Source organism: Lucilia cuprina, chromosome 4 (assembly GCF_022045245.1).
Source record: "Lucilia cuprina isolate Lc7/37 chromosome 4, ASM2204524v1, whole genome shotgun sequence".
Lineage (NCBI taxonomy): Eukaryota > Metazoa > Arthropoda > Insecta > Diptera > Calliphoridae > Lucilia > Lucilia cuprina.
In genome coordinates, this window is record NC_060952.1 from 21,975,127 (window position 1) to 21,999,142 (window position 24,016).

Below are 24,016 nucleotides of genomic sequence, written 5' to 3' on the forward strand. Positions count from 1 at the left end.
TAAAGAATATTTTTTATGCCAGATTTATTACCGGGTATTTCTAAATGTGTTGACCTATCGGGATAAAGTTTGACAAAGTTGTAGCCAAGGAACGCCCAGGTTTATTAGGGCTCAGAGTGTGGTATCTTGTACAAGTGAATGTTTTAAACACCTGCCATTTTTTATTTCTCATACGATTTTTTAACAATTCTTTATCTCCATTTTACAATTTTTTTACGCAGAACTTAATAAAAAATAATTTGGTTTAAACTAAAGTTCAATTTTTAATTCTTTAATTCTTAACAAAACAAAATTCTGTTTTCCTTTTTACAGGAAAAATTTAATTTAATAACCAAAATTAAAAAAACACGAAAAAAATAATACAATTTACGAAAATGTTTATATAAACTTTAAAAATTACATATATACATAATATGTCTACTGCAATAAGCAGATTTGTATATACATACAATAATACATAAGCATGTACATAGATACGTATGTAACTAAGTGAGTACGATTTTTACAAATACACAAACTACAATCACATAGTCCTTCAAAACTATTGTTTTGTATTTACGTATGTTGTAACATATATGTATTTTCATGAGTATTCGTAGAAGAAACATTCATTCATCCACTTATGCACACAAATGTTATCCAGTAGTTACATTAGTAAAAATTGGAAAATATCTTAACTTCCATTCATTCATAAAAACTTAGAATCACGCATCCTATTCATTCAACCATCCTGTTTAGAATATATACATAGGTATATTTTAGTGCAAAATATGCATGTTTTAAAATCTTTTTTCTCACATTTGCTCATTTATTCATTTAACTATTCATTTGCTAAAACTATTTACTACAGTAATATATATAAATGTTTATTTGTATATACTTATATGTGAATGTATTTCCTTGCTATATATGTGTAGTTGTTTTTGTTGGTAATTTGTTAAAGTAATTTAAGTGTATTCTGTGTGCAATAATAGTAATTGACATAGTTTCATTAGTATTGCTGTTATAGTTAAAACTCGTAATTGTGCTAAAGTATTTAATATATTGTTATATTGACGATAGTGATGCAAACTTGAGGAAGAACTCCGAACTGCAAAGAAAAAGAAAATTAAAATAATAATTAATAAAATTGTTTAAGTGGTAGTTGTAAACAAGAAGTAAATTGTTATTTAATTTTATTGTTTTTAAATTAGAAAACATTTAAGTGAAATAAATTTAAAAATATGTATCATATCATAAATTATAGACTATGAATTGACTAAACTATGACTATACTATGACTAGACTATGACTAGACTATGACTAGACTATGACTAGACTATGACTAGACTATGACTAGACTATGACTAGACTATGACTAGACTATGACTAGACTATGACTAGACTATGACTAGACTATGACTAGACTATGACTAGACTATGACTAGACTATGACTAGACTATGACTAGACTATGACTAGACTATGACTAGACTATGACTAGACTATGACTAGACTATGACTAGACCATGACTAGACTATATGTAGTTTTGTAAAAATTCAATGATGGAACGATAATTGGGAATTAAATATTTATAGTTTTCTTATCAGTCCTTTAATGCCATAATCATTTTATACACTATCCATCCATAAACATTTATTTTACCCATATTTCATGGCATCATCTACAACTACAAGAACTGCAATATTAAGAAAAATTACAAGACAATAAAAAATATGATGACGTTGAAGTATGTTCGCACACAAGAAGGTAAGAAAAGTGAAACACAAAAATAAAAAAATATTGTAGCATGACACTTACCCAAAAGCATTGCTTCTCGATTATCAATTATGCCGGGTCTTCGTTGCAGTACGCTCTCCTTGCCACCCTTCCATAAGACCGGTGATATGCTTGCAAGACATTTGACGCGCATGGCACCATTGTTAAAATGACGAGCATCAACTGTCATTTCCAGACCTAACGTTGACGTTATGAGGCCATGACGGTGTACAGTGTCATTGTAACGTACTAAGTAATGACCATCAACAACCTGCAACAGAACCAAGCGAAAAAGAATAAAAGACAAAATTAATAACAAATAGAAGTGAAAAGGAAAGACAACATGCAATATTAGTAGATGACATACATAATTAATTTGCTACTGCTTCTATTGTTTCTGGCATGGTTCTTAAATTTGCCAACAAAACAAAACATTTACTAAATAATTAATTTAGAACAATCTTAGATTTTTTAGTAGTACTTTTATTAAAAAATATATATATTATTAGCGGCAAATAATGATGGATAATTAAACTCCTTTTATATACAGTTTGCTTTTATTGTGTAGCTTTAAGGGCGGAGAAAGTTTTTTTGTTGCGGTGTTAAAGAATTTGTGGAAGAAGAAATTATAAATTAGTTATCTAAATAATTTGTAGTTGTTATTGTAAATTATTAAATTTAGATATTTTAAATGGATTTATTTTGTGTATTTTAATTAATCTGGTTTTATAATATATTTAAATAAACATTTTTTTCTAAAAACTTAGTTTCACCAATATTAATTACAAGGTTAATTCAGGCCCAATTGAGTCCCCAAATACGTTTGGAGCTTTATTTTTCAAGTGATTTTTTTTGTTTTCAAATGCCACTGTTTTTCGATTTTGTTATATAAATTGTATGAAAGCCAAAAACAACTCTGGGGGAAAAACATAAAAGAAATGTTAAGTAGAAATACATATAAAAAATGCATTTCCCTCACTCTGCAGTACGTACTGGTAGTATTCACATGTTCACATCCGTAATCGCAGTCACAGTCGCACTTGTACTTCATCACTTTTATGCTCAACTCAGCATGTTGCATTTTAAATGCTTTACAAGTACTTTTTTGCACAAAAAAAGTAATAATAAAATAAAAAAGCGAGTGCTTCATTTATATTTTTTTATATTTCAACTGTGACTTCGCATTTTATATGGTATTTGTTTTTTTTTTTTTTTGTTATTTGGAAACCTCAAAACATTAAAGTGCTTAAAAAGATTTTAAGTGTAGCGTTAGTGTTATGAAAGCCAAACATAAAAAATGTACATACATACATTTTTTGTATAACGTGCACCACTATAGGGTATTATACGTTTGTTCTAATGGTAGCTACATTAAATTGTACACATCGGCTATATCTGAATAGAAATAGCTATGTATGTCTGTATAGCGTCCGGTGTATTATATAACCTAGCTAGGCTAGCCCCAATACAACAATAAAATGATTTCAATATTTGTAATAAAACGATCAAAGACATTTCAAACACATTCATTACCAGAGAAACCAAAATATGTATCCTTATAATACCTCGTTTCAGACAAATTAAAAAAAAATTAGCATAATTTGTTGTAGTATATTTTTGCACATTTTATCCATAAGAACAATATTTTGCACGATTTAAATTTACTGGCATTTTTAATGTATATTTTCGATTTTTTTATAACATATTCTTTTAGTGTATAATTTGGTGTTTTATTTTTTAATTTTTTTTTTAAACAATTTCCATGCCTGTTTTACAATTAAAAAAGCGTTTGTTTCTAAATCAAGATTAAACCATTTATTTTGGATTCCATGAAACCAATGAATTTTTTTAGTTTAAAAAACTAGTAACAACAATTATTGGATTCTATGAAATCTCCGACAAAAATGGTTAGAAGATATAAATGCATTTGAAATACACATTTGACACATTCAAACTTTATCGTTTAAAATTCGTACTTTTGGGTATCAAATGTGGCTTAATTATGTGTTATTTAAACATAAAAAAGTAAAACTATAATTTAAAAAAAGAAATCGTGTGGTTGTAAACAATTACATTTCCAGCTCTTTTGAGATTTTTAATGCTAAAGAATAATTAAAATTTTTATATTTAAGTTTAAGTTAAGTTTTTTACTGTATATTTAATAGGCACATATTATAAGAGCATATTTGTGGTTTCCTGCTGGATATGGATTAAAAAAATTTTATTATCACTATTTACTCATAAAAACAAAAATTTAAAACCATATTAACTTTTTATGCCCTGATCCACCCCAGAGAAGAGAACATTATGTTACGCCTATACCGATATATATCCGACTGACTGGCTGTTCATCAAGGCCTTGTATGTGTTTTTAATTTTTTTTTATTTAGCAATTATACAACCGGATCTTCCGATTCAGGCTATTAAGATAATTTTTATTAATTTTGCTTAAAGACATCGGAATTAAGATAAATTGCATGCAATGGTCGGTCATGCACAACTACACTCTCCTACTTGTCAAATTATACACATCACACAACTTTTTGAGCTAACTTATTACACAGAGCCTTTATAATTAAACGGATAAAAAAATGAAAGTAAATATTTGTAATATTACCTCTGTCATATACGAATTTTTCTTGTTATTTTTTACAATGTAAATGAAAAAGTGTTTTTTTATTATTTGTATTCCCAAACGACTGACAACAATTTGACTTAAAAACAAAATATAAACATTTAAATATTTAACTATTTAACTATTGCCAAGGGGCGACAAAGCTATTTTCCGGACACTTAACATTTGCGTTTGGCTCTGGCACCGTGGTGATAATTCTTGTGATTATAATGTTTATGTTACTTAAAACTGAATACATATACCAAATGGTATTAGCAATTTTTTCCTCTTTAGTTTATTTCTTTCCGCATTTCTCAAATGTTATTTTCAATTGGTGTAAGTGCAACGTAGACGGGTATAAATATATTATATCTAGTTACAGTAAAATACTTGCGCATTTAAAATTATGTTTTAACCTTGATGTACATACGTTTAATATATCTATGTAGGTTTAGATTTATGTAAAAGTGATGTTGTTAATAAATGTAGTGAAATATTAGAAAACCTTTAAAAACAAAAATGGCATCGAGTGTAATTTTCAGTAAAAATATTTCATTTATTTAAAAAGGCAAAATATTGGAAATATGTTAATTAATGTTATTTAATGAAAGATGGTCCTTCGGTAACATCTTTTATAAAATAACGTAAGATTTTCTGTTTTCATTGGTCATACGGACGGACTGAATTTGATGCAAAGTATATAGTATGAGTAGACTGCTCTCTGGCCTGAGTATACTCTACTATTTTATAGTTTGAGTAGTCTATACGTAATAGACAAGTGTGAATGTTCTATGTTGATATAGCCGGAGTTAACTGTAGTAACGCTGAAACCGACCACATCTGAAGTTTCAAAATAAGACGGCTTTGTAAAAGTTTAATCTGTTAGCTATAAAATAAAGTAACGTATATTCACGTATAGCTTGATACAACACTTAATTTATAAAAACCGATTTTTTGGACCATTTTACCTCGAATTTCAAAAAATTCTGAGAGCAGATTTGGATTCAGCGCATTTTTATCGTTTATAAAAATATTCTTTAGTCTAGGGTTAAACATTTTTTGTCCTTTTAATTCAGATCTGATATTTCTTTTTTCTTTATAGCTATAGTTTCCTTCGACTTTTTAACTTGTTAAAAATTTTTTACATTTTTTAAAACAATATATTAATCGTGTTCTTAAAAATCCTTATACACAGTATTATATTTTGTAACAACGTCATACAGTTCAAGGGTTAATACATATGGAAAGCAGTTGATTCATACTGCTTCACCACCGATTTTTGTTGCTATTTTTGTTGTGTATTTCATTTATGTTTGTTGTATTTTATTTTATTTATACAAATTTATGCCTCAGGTTTTTAATGTTAATGTCAGTCATGATAGCTCCCTCAAAAGTGCATGTTTGGAATTTTTCTTCTTTCTTTTTATTCTTTTCAATGGTATGCATGTGTTTGTGTTGCTATACATCAAAAAATATAAAATGTAGTACATATATTGATTTTGTTATTCGATTTGTAACACATTTAAATATTTGTTGTAAACACTCAAATATATGCTTATGTGCTAGGTTAGAGTATTAAAACACCCAAACCTTTCGGTGTTGGTAGGTCAAACTTTTGTTTTATCGGTCATTGAAATTAATAAATCTTTAAAATTATTTGAAAGACTATTTGCAATTTGGCACGAAATATTTCTTACATATACACCAGAAATATTGAATTTGAAAACTTGAAATTTGTTATACAAAGACATAAATGTTTATTAAAGCAGGGCGACAGTAGTGTCATTTAAAAATACTTTCGAAAGCGCATTGGAAAATGTTGCAGAAATTCCGTAAAATTTAAAAATTTTAACAAAAGATTTAATTTTTTGAAACAATGTATAACTCCTCCTGTGGTGAACGTTTTGATCCCATTATTTAACTATTTGAGCCAATTAACTTTAAAACTCTTCCATTGTTATTGTAGGTAGAAACATGATAACTTTAGCAGTTTGATTAAAAATATGGTTAATATTGAACATACAAAACAAATGTCTGTTAAATTTGTATGAATTTACATTTTTTAGTGAAATTTCTTTCCGAATATAACCGATTACAACTCTTACTTGTTTTTATACCCTACACCATTAAAGTGGGGACGGTATTATGCGTTTGATAGTAACACTCAAATATATTGGTCATACACCGACCTTAAGGATTACCAATCGGTTCAGAATCACTTTCTGAGTCGATTTAGCTATGTCCGTCTGTTCGCCCTATTAGCCCTCTTATATAACATTATTTTTTCTCAAGAATAAAAAAATAAATGCTTTATTGTTTAAAATAGAATCTACATTTTTAACATACTGACTGGCGTAGGGTATTATATTATCGACCATGTTCGACTAAACTTTCATACCTGTTACTATTTCAATTTTCCATGTCTAACATCTTTATGTGTTCATGTTTTCTTTATTTTTTATGTTTTTTATTCTTTTACATCTGCTCCACAGATTTGACTACTGTGTACTATCGTGGAATTTTCTAATATGATTGCCACATATTTTAAACAATTATAAAAAATTATACATATTTGTAGTTAATTGTGATTTATGCGAAACATTTTATTTTTCTTTGCATATTACAGCAAATATTAGAAATATATTTTTAATTTGAAATGAAAATTACTCGATATTGTTGGCAACTCTTTAATCATATGAGAATTATGAAGTGTTTTACATCGGGTGGTATTTCTTTGCTTTTGTCAGAATTGTTAAATAAACAATATATTCTGGATGAAAACAGTGTAAAACAAAATAGTTCATATAGTTCATGCCTCATCGCTTTATTGGCAATTCGATTAAAGTTTAGCTTTCTTAAAAGTACACTTAAACATTTTTTAAAGAACATTTTAGCTTATCAATTTTGAAATTATATACTTACTTCATAATAACACTTTTAAATGTCACATTCATTACGCTAAAAATAAGTTTATATATAATGCTAGTTAAAATGTTTAATTTACATTTGGATAGACTGTAATAGACATATTTTTATACTTATAAATTGAAATAATTCGTCAATTATTTAAAATTAATAATAATCATGAACTTAAAGCTAGTGTAACAAGCTATTTTAAAGTTATTCAATTAATTGATCGTGGTTGGTCGTTTGAATATCATAGTTCGGAACCTTTCCATCAGGTGGACATACTGACGGGTAGACCATCGATGGTTTAGAGAATCTAGAGCTAATTTACAGTTTTTTATAAAAATTTTCTGAGGTCTCATAAATTTAGATATTTTATAAATATTATCAAGACAATAAACATTACGAACACCAAAAGAAGTAAATATTTCCACATGTTAGGGCTGGCAGTTAAAACTTATTATTCGTAATTTTTTGAAGTCGCTTTAAGGATGCGACAGATTACTTTGAAATAACCTTTATATAAAAGTGGAATACTCCAATACACAAAATATATACACATGTTTGTACTGATGTCAGATAAATATATAAATTGTATAAATCGTAGTGTAAATAAAGTTGGAACAAAATAATAAAAAAGTATGATGACTTAACAACAAGAAAAAAACGAATAAACAAACCAGGAAACATGCCTAATCGCTTTCAACGAATGAATGACTGAATCCTATGTGGAAATGTTTAAAATAATTCAAGTATTTTAATGCAAGAGTAGTTTTCTGAATATTTCAATATATACAGCGGTAGAAAAGAATGAGAGAAACAAAAATTTACGGAAGAGCAGAAAAGTACACCATACTAGAAGTTAAAACTATGAAAAGTTTAATGTCCACATAATTTACATATTTATTATGTAATACACACACATACACCCTAAGTAAACAATTATTTTGCTCAACAAAAGTTACACACACAAAACACGTTACACGTACCTACATAATGTCTGCAACTAAACGACAATCAGAATAAATAAATTTACAATGATGTTGTTTGTTGCTTTTGATATTGTTGTTGCTATTACCGCTGCTGCTTACAAAAGCAAATTCGTGACAATAATAAACATTTTACGATTTAACAATTTGTTATGTTTGTCTGTTTTTCATCTCTCATCCCCTCTTGCTCCACCGTACAATTGCTAATGTATTTTATATACATTCATACATACTTATATATGTATATATGAATAAAAATGTCCATACATATTTATGTACCGAGGGTTTTATAGAAGAACGTGATGTTTAAAAGGAAATTAAATTAAAATAAAACAAAATATTTTTTCTCTGTTTTTATTTTAGAGATTTATAATATTTATTTGAATTTATAAATACCTTTGTGCACGACAGAGAGATTTGTTTGTAATTTGATTGAATTTATTTTAAATTCCATTAAAGGGCACGTTTTGTTGTAAATTTTATTAAAATGTAAAAAGTAATTATTTTTGGCTTAAAATCAAGGTGTTTTACGTCAAAAAATTTTTTGATCTTAAAGTCACTGTTTGGAAATTTTATTTGTATTCTATAAAAATATGGTAAATACATTTCTCGTTGCCTCGGTTTATTGGACATACTAGTTCGTAGTTCCTTCGTCTATAGGTCGCGTGGTCGTGGATTAATTAAATTTGAAGTCATGATCATATTAGAACATAGCTTCTAGTAAATTTGCTTTCTCTAATTATCTGACAATCGAGATGAGATTTATAGTCTTATAAATTAGCTAGACGGTATACCTATTGGCTAGGATTAAGGAGCTGGGGGCATTATGCGTTTCTGTATTATTGAAATAAATATCAACATCATCATAAAGCTTTCAAAAGCATAATAATCATTTCATATTATTATCGGTTAATAATTTTATATGGTTATATGTATATGTCTTCACTAAATACATTTTCCTTGCTGATTTTAGAAGTCCCAAAGTAAAATCAAATTTCTTGCTCAAAACCTTAATGTATCTATTTTATATTTTTTTATTTTCAATTATTTTCTTAATAACTAATGGCATCTTAAAAAGTAAACTTTAAATTAACATTACCCACACTTACAATGTTTTATTTAAAAAGTTGCCATTATTGACTATTGTAAATAAAATGTATGTAGGTATATTGTCTGAGTTGTAGTGGTACTTAGATATTTCTTAAAGTAATAAGTTGAACAAATGTACTTGTAAAAGCTATTAACATGTATAGAAATTTATTTTTTAGTTGTTTTAATTTATATTATGCTTGATTGATTTTTTCCATTACCATTTACAATGGTGATCGAGATGAAGAAGTGGAAAAGTAAAAATACTAAAAATAATAAATGAATAAGAAGTTTTACCTTGTTTGGCTTTAATTTGTTTTTCAAATCATTGCACATTCGATTAGTGTATTTCTTTATTACTTGGTATTTCAATTTCTTTTTTATTCTTTAATTTGTATTGCTGCCTTTTGGCTTATGAACATTGTAAAACTTCTGGAGCAGTTATCACAATAGCAGCAAGTGAGTGCTGGTTCTGGTTGTCTTGCACGTTTTTCTTTGTTGCTTACATATTGTTGTTACTGTACCGTCTAAGGGATTTGTTACTATTCCATAAAAAAGACTCATATTTACAAATTGTTTTACTTTCGAACTTTTCTTGACAAAACTTTGCTTAATAATCATTATTGTTTGATTTTTTATGTCCAGTATTTCGATATAAATTCAATTTGTATTTCAAATTCATTATGGTTGAATTGTATGGTGTTCTATATTAATGTTTTTAACATTTACTTTATTATATGTAAGTGTTTTTATTTTTTGGTAAAATTATCAGGTTGTACTTGTAAATTTAAATTTAAACTAAAACGATACAGCATTTTTAATTTAACAATCATAGGATTTTATATATTATTCTTAAATAATTTGTTAATATTGTGCAAATTTTAGGTTTAGCCAGCCATTTATAAGATAATCAACGATACGTATGATTGATATATATTTTTATGTGTACATATATACATATTAATCATACGTATATGGCTGTTTTGGCTATTGAAAAACGCTTTCATATAAAATGAAAATATTGCTTTGGGTGAGGTATGAAAATTGCAAATCTTTAACAAATAATATTTTTGTCCGATATTTTTCGTAAATTTTACTCAAAATGACCAGTTATGAAGAGATCGTCAATTGATTTCACTCAGTTATATAGGTTTCGATTCAAAGTTATTTGGTTTTTTTATAATAGAGGTTAAAAGATTCTTTGTAATATAAAATACTTTAAATATTTTTTTAACTGGAACTTTTAGACAATTTAATACTTAAATGTATTCAAAATATAAAGATGCTCATGGTTGTTTTTCAAGCGAATTTTACGAACTTATCTTATTACATCTCAGTTTAATATTTTATAAGATGATATACATACTTGTATACATGTATACATATTTTTTATATTTTCCCATTTCTTACAGAATATTTTGTAGTTTCCCAACTGATTTGGTTTCCCTTAACAACACAGCTCTAATTTTTGTTATTTTTCCACTTATTTTTACTTGTTTTTTATACCGAAAATAGTAAAGTAGAGATATAAGAGAACTAAACAAAATTTCTATAATAGCCAATTTACATATACATACATATTTACCTGGATACAGTAAAATTTTACTGGATACAGTTACTTATGTTAAAGAATTGGTAAAACAGGTGCTAGTAGTATTGGAAATAAAACTACTTTCAGAACACCTGAACTAGAATTATTTACTAACACGTACCAAAATATAAATAAATGTATTATAGATATTTACGTATTGGTGTTTGAACATAACCCTGTAAATTGAATTGTAACTTAGTTTAATAAAAGCTATTTACAATCACACGTCACTTTGATTACAAATTTTAAGGCAAAATATATCAAAGTTTATTTAACTAATATACATACTTCATCACTAAAGTAATGAATCAAGTAAAAGTACACTACATTAAAGGGGTACATTTGCTCCTTAAAATACTGTAGGAAGTTATTTGTACACTGTTTACTTTTTAAACAAAATACATGTCTAAAATCCATATCCTTATCCCTGAACGTGTGTACATCTATAGTTAAAGAATTGCAATTACTTACCGCTTGGTCGTTGATAAACCATTGTAAATGTGATGCTGGATGAGATTTCCCTGAAGAACAATTTAAATTTAATGTTTCACCAATTTGATATTGAAATTGTTGTCCTTTGATATGTGGGCCATCACGTGGTAGATCTATATTATAAAAAATATATAAAAAAGTTAAGTTATAAAAAAATAACTATCAACAGATTAACAGAAAAACGTAAATTGTATGTACTTTTTAAAACTAATAGTAGCATAAACTTATCAAGATTTTAAGGAATATGTTTATTAAGTATATAAATTTTGGTGATTTTTTTGTGCAAAAAACTAGAGTACACAGAAACCAGTCTACAAAAAGACATTTCGATATAGATGAATCAGGATTATTGCCTAGTGACTTAGAGATATTGTTAAAATATCTGAAGAGGGTTTACAAAAATGTTAGACAACATAAATCTTAGCTACTTTTAACGGCCTATAAGACAACGCTTGTACTGTTTATAGAACGAACTTTTGTAAAATTATATGAAAAGAAGATATATTTACAACAACTTATGTGTGGATGGCATACATTCTTATCAAACTACCATTCAAAGTTTTTCAGAATAAAGTACGTACGTAAATTGTCAAATATGTCCGGTTTTATTTTCCTACTTCCTTAGCAATGACTTAAATGTTTTAACATAATATTACAAACAATTTATTCCTTAAACTTTAAATGGCTTAATAAAAATATTTATATTCATTAAAAATTGTTTTCGATAATCTCTTAAAATAGCAGCTTGTTTTCATATTATTCGAAATAATTTTTTGTGTACAACTAAATTTTTATAATCAAAATTATGCAAATTTGTCTTTAAACTTTTAAAATAATTTTACAAAATTTTTTTAAGAAATCTTTCGACTAGAAGTGTTTATTTTCTGGGCATGCCTGGATTTTTTCTAATCCAACGGACATGTCCATCCATAAATTCCACACGAAAATAACGTCGATTACAAACCACACTAACACCAACATCAAAAATCAGTATCATACATTTTTATCTCCCTTATTAAAGGCATTAAATGGTCAACGTTTTTTACAGTATATATTTTTCTATACTTTAAATTTAATCTAAACCAAAGTCAACAGAGATTGAAACTAAAAAATAACAAACTTTAGAACGTGATTTGAATTTGAGTTTTTTTTTCGTTGCTTTGAACTAAACAAGTATTGTTGGTTGTCATTGCTGTCGAAACTCAGTAATCCATAAACATTATTAAAACTGATTAGTTTGCCATACGAAAATCATGTTGAAATAGGAAAAAAAAGACAAAGTGTATCTAAGGAAGAGAGAAGTTACAAATAAGTATAGCGCTCAATACACCAGAGACACACGCATAAACAAGTGGTTTAAATGAAGCCTTAAAATCACTTGATTATGATATTTGAACTTTTTGTTAAATAGAAATGTTTGTTTACTACGTTGACACGTGCATATAAGAGAGGCAGCAAAATAATTATTGCTGATGTTCCCTACTGAAATAAAAGCTTAATTGAATCTGTGAATATGTTTATTTAAATATCTGTTTTAACGGCAATATTTGGTAAGGTGGATTAAAAGCTTAATAAGAAATATATGGTTTGTCAAATATATTCAAAATTTGGTTAATTTTTGAAAAATCATATCAAATTAATTTAAGTTGTTATTATATATAGAAGTTAGCTGTTCTAAAGTTCTTGGTTAAAGTCAAATTGGAAATTGACGTAATACTATTTCAGATACACAAAAGTCGTCAAATGTGTTCTTTCTCGATTAACTGTGTAATCTTATCTACAAAACTTTATGTGATTGCCGTTCATATATTTTCTTTGCAAGAAAATTTAAAAAAAATATATATATAAAATAATCAAAAAAGTATTCTTCAATCCAGGTCTCTTAATATAGACGTCAGAACTTATAATTTTTATTTTTGTCAGAAAATCTGAATTGACTTACATTAATGTAGTTATTAATTTTTTGCATTTTTTTTTTTGTATGAAAAATTAATTTAAGAATTTTTTCTTATTTGCAACTTACACACAATATCCATTCGACCTTCACCTTGAACGGATGAAAAGTTTGGTGCTTCAGCTGATACTTCGCAGCGATATAATCCTGTTGAATTTATAGTAAGTCCACGTAATAAAACTCTTGTACTGTCAGAGTGTTCCTCCTGTAAAAAAAGACATAAAGAAATGTAAAGATATGTTCTTAATATTTAAAATAGTTTAGCCTTATTTGTTAAAATAAACAAAATATATAAATATTTTCAAAATAATGTAAAGATTTTTATTTATATTAATAATTTCAAACGGATAAATTTTAGCAATTTGTTTTCAACATGAATAATTTGTGTAAACTTTAAAATAAATTGTATTTCTTTGCGTGTATCATTTTATCTTTAATTATAATTTTTTACTATTATTTTAAAGCATTTGTATATGCTGTTTAACAAATTAAACATACACAGAAAAAACTGAAAATGAGTTTTAATTATCAAAATAATTGTATCAAGCAAGTTTTGCACCTATAAACAAAATGATGATATCAATTACCAAATTTGTAAAAAAATAAAATATTATATTTTTTTCCAAATAATGAATTAATCAGAACAATTAATGTAAATAATTGAGACAAGATTTAAAATTGATTAATTCATTAATTGTATACATTAAATATTTAATAAATATAAAATTGATTTTTTTATTAATTTATTAATCAAATAAATTAAACTGTTTGATAGAGAATTTTTTAAAAATCAATTAAGAAGGTGATTAAAACAATCAAATTATTAATCGATTACACCCAACGTTAAAGGAATACTAGACCTTTAACAATGCGTTCAGCATTTACAAAAATTATCACTTTATTGACACAATTTAATATATAAAGTGTTTCATAAATTGTAAAGAAACTTGAATATTATATGCCTAAAATTTTATTCACTATTTAAGAATTATAAATATTGCTAGCACAAAAATTCAAAATAAAATATTAAAAATAAATCTAAAATAGAAAAGAAGGCCAGAAAAAATTTTTTAATCAATTGAAAAATTAATTGAATTAATTAAAAATTTAATCAAAATTTTACACTTTAGTTTCAAACAGTTTCAATAAACGAGATAATTAAGACAAATAAAAATTTGTTTAAATAAAAAGTAAAAAAAATTAAAGCATGTTAATTGAAAATGAACTACCGATAATTTTTTCTGTGTACAGACACATAAAATATTTCCTTGAATTTCTTTATTAATATATTTGAAGTTATTTATTTAGTAACCTAAATTTCTAAAACACCTTTTTACTTGTTATTTAACTTCCTTTGCTGTTTGAAATACAAACAACCATGTTTCATATTTACAGTTTATTCCTGCATAAACTGACTCAGGTAAATTTAATATTAATAAAAATTGTTAATTACTCATAAATCCTCTTTTCTTAGTTTCATTTAAAGACAAACATAATTATCAGTTACTTCCACCCCTAAAATATGCAACACTTAAAAACAACTACAAACATGGCTGGGAATTCAGGAAAATCATTTAATTTTAATATTTATTTTACACCTAAAGAAATTTTGTTAGTTAAAAAAAATGAATCACTGCTACACACCTCTAAACGATTACTATATTTCATGAACCCTTGGAAGTATTTTATTAAGTGATGGAATGCTATATGTTCATTTGGAATTTCGTTATAACAATTATAAAAGTTTTAGAAATGTTTTCATTTAATTGTATATGTAATGTGAGTAGTAAGAATTTGCCTTTAAGAAATTTACACAATGCCAGCTCGAATGGGTGTCCAAGTAAAGTTGGTTGCTATCCGATGTAGGGCCCAAAGGGGATGTATAGTCCACCCTAGAATAGTTTTCACTCCAAAGCTAATTTATTGGCAATGTTTTTTCTTGAGTGTTTTAACCCCTTTACATTTACAGTTTCCCTTTACCATAATGGTCGTTTATTTGCCTGTCTCATTATGGCTTTTTCTACAATGTATCTGTGGGTTTGAATATATTCCCAGTCTAAGTAAATATGTCTTCAACACAATGTCTGTGTTTGTTTTTAGAATGTGTGCTTTATCTTTGGCAAAAATATAATTTCCTTTTTCAACCAGGATTTTACTTTGTTTCTAAAATAATATCTCATACTTACAATAACTCTTACACCATCGACTCTGTAACTGGTTTTTGGTGGATTTGCTTTTGGCACATAACGATAGAATTCTTCATTATCCTTGTACCATTTAATGGCATATAAATCTTCGCCTTCTTCTTCAACGTCATGGTCTCTATCGAATACGCCCTCACTGTCAGTCTCATCATCTTCATTCGTATTATCATCTACATCATCCGCATGGTCTTTTTCATGGCTTTCGGCATTACTATCATCGCCACGTGCAGGATGATGGGCAAAACTACTGGTGCCTCCAATGACACCACTAGAACTTATATAAGTTTTGCCAGTATGTGTGCTGGCACCAACATGACCGCCACCAACACCTCCGCCATATTTGTTGTGGTAAATAGAAGAGGAAGACAAAGAGGAGGAAGATGATGATGTTTGTGTTCTTCCCCGGTAGATGCTATGACCGTAAGGTGAGGGCGGTGGTGTGTGCTGTTGATATTCAGGTTGCTCATATTGTTGCGTATAGTATGATTGCTGTTGTTGTTGTGAGTGATAAGGATATTGTTGCTGATAATAAGTGCCTGTATGTGTTGTTATGCTCCCACTTGCACTGCCTATGCTGCTACTACTACTACTGCCACTTCCGCCCTGCCTTTGTCCTTGATATGCTTGCACTAGAGGCTGATAATAGGGTTGCCTTCGATAAGGCTGTTGCTGCATTTGTTGTTGCGTACGCATACGCCTATAAGCTGTCACCTCATCTTCACCCTGTGAGTCATTATTATCCACATAATTCATGTTTGTCGCTCCACCGCCACGCTGATAGTGATGGTGATTGTTATAATTGTGCCTACTTCTACTTTGTGTTCCACCGATCGTCCCTCTCGACTTATTTAGCTCATACTGGCACTCAAGAAATGCTGATTCTCCCCTTAGTTTATAGGCGGGTATTGAAACTTTGATGAGACGTAAGCCTGCTAAACCTAAAAAAAATAAAAATTATTGTTTAGCTAAAAATAAACTTGGTTTAATTTTTTTTAAACATACTAAATATTCTATAAATAAACTCTAATCGAATTTAAATTTTTATTAAGTTATATTTTTTCTACCAAATTCCCTGCGGAACTTTTATGGTAACTTCATTAAGCTAAAGTATATTACAAATAACCACAACAACTTTATGATTATTAAAACTTTTCCTTCCTTCAGTAGGAATTTAATATCATCATCAATATTTAATATATAAAATGTTTTACAATTTCAAATATTTCAGTGAAAATCAATATTTTAGCACCATTTGCAATAGGAAAAGTACAAAATAAACTACAAGGAATATTTAATCTCGCAGCAACCTCCCCTAAATAAGTGATTATGGCCAACATTACTCACATCTTCCATATCATAATCCCTTGCCAGTTTAAATTTTAAGTAGTCAGGCACTTTGTACAACATTGTTTATGATTCTTGTCTCATTTTCCTTGTGAAAGTCATTTAGTCATGTTCTATTCGTAACAAGTCAGTTTCTGGTACTATTACTCATGTTTCTGTTTGTTGAAGCTTTTATCTTTTGTGTTTTTGTAACAATGTCTGAGTACTTGAAGTTTTATTTTTTTATTAAATTTTCAAAGAATTAAATTTCCCTCAGGTATGTGTATGTCTACCAGTTAGGGTGGAAAATTAAATTTAAATTTTTGTCCTTATTTTTGCTTATTATTTAATAAGAAAACTAATTTTGTTTTTATTATTTTGCATGACCGAAGTTTTTTGCGATTTTCTTTTATTTCTTTATTATGACGTAAAATTTTATATTATTTAATAAATATTTGATTTTTTAATTAGCGACAAATAAAACTAACTACGCTTAAGGGATTTAGAAATAAAATGATGAATTTAAAATAAACTGATGTGTATTTAGAAGAAATCATTATACAAAGGTAAAAAATTTTTAATACTTCCTTTAAAAAGAAAAAAACATTTAACAAGAGGAAAATTCAAATTTTCAAAATTTTAGCAAATATGATACTTTATATATCATATTGGTTTTTGTAGTTTGTTCAACAGAGCTAATTGCGTACAACAGATTTAAATTTATATATAAAAATTATTACTAAGTATAAAAATTTTTATAGGAGCAAAAATTTTGTATAACAATTTATTAGATGAAAAAAATATTGTTCAAAAACTATTTTATAAATAGTTCCTAATGTTTTTATTTGAGCTTTTATTGATCAACTTTTTTATTTAAATTTATTAAATAATATCGAAAATTGAACTTTTATTTGAGTACAATTACTTTCAAATGATGAACTTTAATGATTATGTTTTATAAACCTTTGATAAGATATAATAAGTCAAAATTTTGAATGAAATTAAACTAAAGTAAATTGTTAAATTATTAACAAAACAAGTTTTTTTAATATTTTTTAAGGGTTTGTTAAAAAAGAAACAAAAGAAAAAGAACTTAATAATTTTCAATTAACACACCATCGAAAGAAAAAACAAATGTTATTTAATAAACTCATAATTAGTTTGGTCTAAATTGCTATAAAAATTTAATTAGCATTCAACAAATACATATAGAGACCAAAAACGAACGGAACTAAAAAAAAACATGTAGAAGAGAGAGAAAAAACAGCGTAAAATTAAATGTAAAAACAACATCAACATAATATTTAAAAAAGCTGTGGTTGTCGCTAAAAAAGGAATAAAGCAAAAAAGGGCAGTAGGAAAACCTCACTTCCGGCCTTAAAAACAAAACGACATTAAGGCAACAAACAAGAGAACGTAACAAAATAAAAAATATACAACCACACAATACACAAAAACACGTAAATTTAATAAAGTCGCGTAGGAATATTTTACAAAAACAATATATAAGTAAAACGACAACAACAAAAAATTGTAAATGTAAGTATGTATGTTGGTCCCTATAGAATCACGTACACCAACATAAAAAAGAAAAAAATTCTTCAAAAAGCAATTCCAATACATACACAATAACACCATTCAGGTTTAAACCAACACTTACGCCATTGTGAAATTATTCTGTTTTGTTGCTCCTGTTGGACAATTTCTTTTATGGTAGCAACAACAAACTGAGAAAAAAACTTTTCAATTTCTTTCGGAGAAATATACTTTTTTCCAGCCATCTTTGTCGCTTTTCAATCTTTGGTGTTTTCAACTTTTTATCTTCGTTTTTTAGACTTTTATGAAATAATGCTAAAATGACTCTAGAAATTTTGAACGACCAATTGTTGGTTTGTAAGTCTATTAGTTTATGGAAATATTCAATCCAAACAATTTTTCTTTTGCGCAGCCATCTAAAAAATAAAGGCGGATGCAGATTGTTTTGCTGAAAAAGGATTAAGTAGTTTTCTTTTTAAGCTTTTATTTGTAATACCAAGTTTACACGAACAGTTCAATTACTTAATTCGGCCTCTGAATTACTGTAGTAAATTAACCCGTTTACATGTAATTTTTTGACAGTTAAATTTTTTATATTTTTTTATAATTTTATTTTAATTTGTCTCTAACATATGTGTTTAAATAATCCGCTGTTTATGACAAATGCTCGATAATAATTTAAATTTGGATTTTAATGAAGAATCAGAAAGTAAATGAAGAATGATTGCATCGTGTGAATGGGGTATAAGATTTTAAAGAAGTAAATAATTTTTTGTATAATCTACAACAAATAAGCTATGAACTATCGTTATGAAAATACTTTTTAGAAATTACATACATACTAAATACATTGTGTACCGAGGAACGGCATTTTAAATAATTTAATGTATAAGTACCCTTTTAATCGATGCGTATTATTGTACTTAAAATGAGAAAATTAAACCTTTTTTTAATAGTCCTCAGTTCTCTACCAGCAATTAAAAATCCTGATCTCAGTATAAATTGTGAAAAATAAAATTTCGCCAATTTATTCAAGATTGGTCTTAAAAATTCTACAATTTTGAGATGATTACAAGAAAAATAATTTTAAAATTTTTGTATAGAATTTATGGTTCACAAAATGATTTTAAGTGGATTGAAGAAATAGGTATTAAAATTGTCGTAACTTTAGCTTACACAGAAAAATATTTAAAAAATTTTTTGTCATTAGGTTTGGCCATTGCAGAATTTTTTAAATTATTTTTGTGTCTATATGCCATTTATAAATACATTAAAAGTCGGTTTGCCCACCAGGAATACAAAATTATAATTTTTTCTGGATATTAAAATCATAATCAAATTCCCTAAATTATGGGTGAAGTTCAAAGTGTGTTTGTTTTTAATTTTTTGACTTCACAGTAAAATATTTTAAAATTTCGGTAATGAGTACTTTAGGTAACGTAGTTATTTCATACGTTAGTGGTATGGTCGGTATAAAAAAAAATTATTAATTTTTAAATAGGATTTGTAGCCAATTTTCTATAACGTACATGCATAGTAAAGAACTAGAATGTAGTTTTAACTCGATATTTAAAGATTTTTAAATATATATTAATGTCTATATTTTATATAGTGTATATCTAATAAGGAATTAGTAGTTCTAACTCGATATTATATGTTTTTTAAAGAAATATTAATTTTAACATTTGTTTAAAACCATTCCTGATAGAATTATAAAATAAATTTTTAACGTATACGGAGCACCGATGTCCCAAGATTTTTTAATTTTTCTCAATTAAGTGCATTAGTTTTAGTTCACAGCTACAGTAAATGGCTATTTCTAAAGGAAATTACGTTACTATTTAAAATTTGATGTCACTACATGATAAAAGGGATAATATTATGCGATATCGTTCTTAAACTCTTTTTCAATTTTCATCAATAATTATCATTATACGTCAAAATAAAGAGTTTGGCAGTTATATCCATTAAAAGTCCAGCGGTTTAGTTTTGTGATTAAAAAGGGTTAATAAAGCATTGAGTATGAGAATAGAGCAATAAAGCACATTTATAACTACTTTCTTTTTTTTGCCTTCGTAGAACAGAAATAAGTGGTTATTCACCTAAAAGTCAGTACTTACACTTAGCTCCAATATTAAAGATATTGCTGTATTGTTTAAACAAGGAATAATTGCTGTCTAAGTCATAATCATTGAATCGTTGTTGCCTAGCACCACCGTGCAATTTTTATTCTCTTAAATTACAAAAAAATGTATTGATATAATTTTAGCAAATACCTTTTTCTTTAATTAACTTTATACTTCGTTATTTAATATTCTCACAACCACTTATTACACTTTGAGAACAATAAAACCAGAAATAACCTTAAACAAATTTCAAACAAAAATCTTTAAGCCTTAAGTTTTGACATTCGAAAAGAATGTTGAAAAAAACAAAATTATTTTTTGCTATCATTCTTTTTTATTTCTACATCACTAATTTGATTTCTCCTCCTAAGCCACCTCAATTCTTTGTTTTATAAAATGCCCTAATGACTTTAGTGATAATTGCCGCTAAGAAGCTTATAATACTGAAATAACGATAAAAAGCATCACTTTCATTAGCTAAGATGGGACAGTATTTTGATTTTGTTATTGCGTGTGTAACATATCGATTTCTGTTTAATGTCATAATAAACAGTTGCAAAATTTCTGTAAACACTACAACAAAATATATCAATCCACATCAGAATGTATACATATGTAAATCCATGATAGAATTAAGAAAATTTAATGATGAAATTTTTAATATTTCTGGTTAACAATAATTTTTAATGTTAATAATTAGTCAAATTTCCACATAAGCTCTATATAACTTCTTTTATTTAAGAGCTATAAGATTCGTAACGATCGATGAATTTTGCGCTATTTCTTGTTTCCCATTGCTTTATCTTTTTGTTACTAAGGAAAAGAAAACAATGTTTGTTGAACTTTTAAAAATTCTTGAAGGGAAAAGAAAAATAATTAATGACATAAAGTTTTTTTTTATCAAAAAATGTAAATGTTTAAATAATGATGAGAGAGTATATTATTAGAAAAAAATGCTTGTAACGCCTATAGTAGGACCTTCATTTATAAAACGAAACATTTCAATTCTAATTGATGTTTTTATAATTGCAATAAATTTGTTAATTATATGTTTTTCTTCGATAAGAAAAGTGGTTTGGAGACTTGACTATAGTATTAAATATAACAAACTAAAATTTTCTTATAGATTTGAAACACATATAAGCATATAATAGATAATATAAGAAGACTTTTAAGTTTCAATTATAATATTAAATTTTACTGTTTAGACCCTACACCACTATAGTGGGGAGGGTATTATACGTTTGTGCTGATGTTGCAATACACAAAAATATTGGTCCAATACCTACCTTAAAGTATCGATTCAAAATCATTTTTTTTTGGTCAATTAAGACATATCCGTCTGGCTGGCTGTCCATGTAAACCTTGTGCGCAAGTTATAGGTCGCAACTTTCAAGATAATTTGATGAAATTTGAACCAAGCATGTTTTTGGCACAGGGACGAAGCCTATTGAAAATGGTTGTAATTGGTTCATTATTTCACCCAGCCCCCATACAACCGTACCTCCCGATTTGGGTTTTTTATGTCGGAGATTCGGCCCATGGTCGACCTATATTCTATATAAAGCCTCATTCGGAATTAAGATGAAATTCAATATAAAAGATTCTTAATGAAATATAAAAATTTTAAAAATATACTCATGGTGTAGGGTATATGCTCGACTATACTTTCCTACTTGTTTTATTCTATGACTTTTTTTATATTCAAAAAATATTGGCAAAAATGTGATACGTCAAATTTAAATCGGCACCATAATATCAATTTTATGTAATGTTTTTAAGTTAATATTTTCATTTTATATTTCATTATGGTCTTAAATTTCTTTGATTTTTTATATATAATGTATTTAACAAAAAACAAACAAACAAAAAAATTTATTCCCCTAAACATACAGCAACAATTATTTAAACATTTTTTCATCTATTTCATCATATTTTACACATGGTTTGTCTTTCAATATTTTTCATAAATATTTAATAAGTTTTTAGTCGCAAGTAGCCGGATGGTTGGTTGCTTTACTCACTGGATGACTGACTGAATGCATAAATGAATGGACGAATGGGTAGCTAATATGCTAGCAACTACATATATTTACAACAGCAGTTATACCATGCAGGTCGGCATGACTGTTGTTTTTTTTTTATTGGCAAAAAATAAGTTAATGTACTTGATTTCGGCTACAATATGGCAATATTTTTGTAGATTTCTTAAAAACACTTAAGTATTAATTGATTTGCTTTCGCATTACAAATAATTGATTCATTTGTTTTAAACAAGTATATGATAGTCACAAACATTACTGTGTGGTAAGGACACGTGATCTGCTGGGCACTTACACAGCTGGAATATTTTTTCTTACTTACAATTGCTATTTTTTTAATATTTTCTAGATTTAAATTTTTTTTATTTTATTTCTGCAATGTTTATCTTTCGATGGGTTTTCTTTTATTTTCATTTATTTACTTTTGTTGTTTAAATAGAAATTTTGTTTAGATTTTCTTTTAGCATGATTTTCTACTAATTTATACAAGAGACACTTAATATGACTTCATATGCAGAACTTTAATGGTAATATTTTAGTTTTTTTGGTGTAGGAAAATTGTTCTTTGAATTTTGGAAAAAAAAATATTTTTCATGTCATTCTGTTTGTAACACATCGAAATGACATGGTCTAAGACCCAGAAAATTATTTATGTATTTTTTTGTAACCATTCGAAGACATTTATAGAGGTTTTCGATTTTTACATATTTTGATTTCGGTTAAAAATTCGTCAGCCGATATTTGTAGTTTGAATTTATCCATAGTTTATTAATGAATGTGTTTTTGTTATATCAATTCTGAAAATACATTTAGCATTAATTAATGGAAATCATATTGAAAAGTACATTAACATTTTTCTATTCGCATTGCTTCTAATATACTTATGTGAAATTCATATTTTTTATTTCTGGGTACTCTGAGTTCCGAAAAGTAGGACACCTTAGATGTGTAAAATTGAACAATCATTTTTTTTCGTTCGTGTTTTAATCACAAAAAATCATTTAAAAATTATCTCTTATAGGAGATCTTAGCATTTTAAGCATTTTTATCGACCCTACTCTAGTTTATTGATAACAGCTTGTCCAATTACTTTCTTTGGTATTAAAAAAGAGCAAAATCGGTTCACATCGGGAAAAGTTATGAATCAAAATTTGAAACAACATCGAAAAAATAAGCATTTTTTACACATTCTGATGTAATTTTCTCGAAAACTATGCAAGATAAACCCATAAAAATCACCATACATTCGTTTCTATACAATGGCTTCATCTCTGCGGAAAATCGCTAAGATCGGTCCACAATTTCATATACCTCCCATACTAAAGTACATATTCTCGGAAAATTGATTTTTTGTTAATAACTTCCGTCACAATGTCGATATCTATACAAAA

General features: G+C 27.0%; 1 protein-coding gene across 1 annotated transcript in view; it reads right to left on the bottom strand.

Moving 5' to 3' along the window:
* Positions 1 to 357: 357 nt before the first annotated feature.
* The window catches only part of LOC111675800, a 50,713-nt gene continuing 27,054 nt past the window's right edge, over positions 358 to 24,016 (bottom strand). Inside the window, exons 3-7 of the mRNA XM_046949742.1 lie at positions 15,581 to 16,536; positions 13,464 to 13,599; positions 11,420 to 11,553; positions 1,801 to 2,029; positions 358 to 1,090 (exon numbers count right to left, since the gene is read on the bottom strand). Of these exons, the coding sequence (XP_046805698.1) occupies positions 948 to 1,090; positions 1,801 to 2,029; positions 11,420 to 11,553; positions 13,464 to 13,599; positions 15,581 to 16,536 (1,598 nt within the window). The 3' untranslated portion in view covers positions 358 to 947. The remainder of the gene's footprint in view (positions 1,091 to 1,800; positions 2,030 to 11,419; positions 11,554 to 13,463; positions 13,600 to 15,580; positions 16,537 to 24,016) is intronic.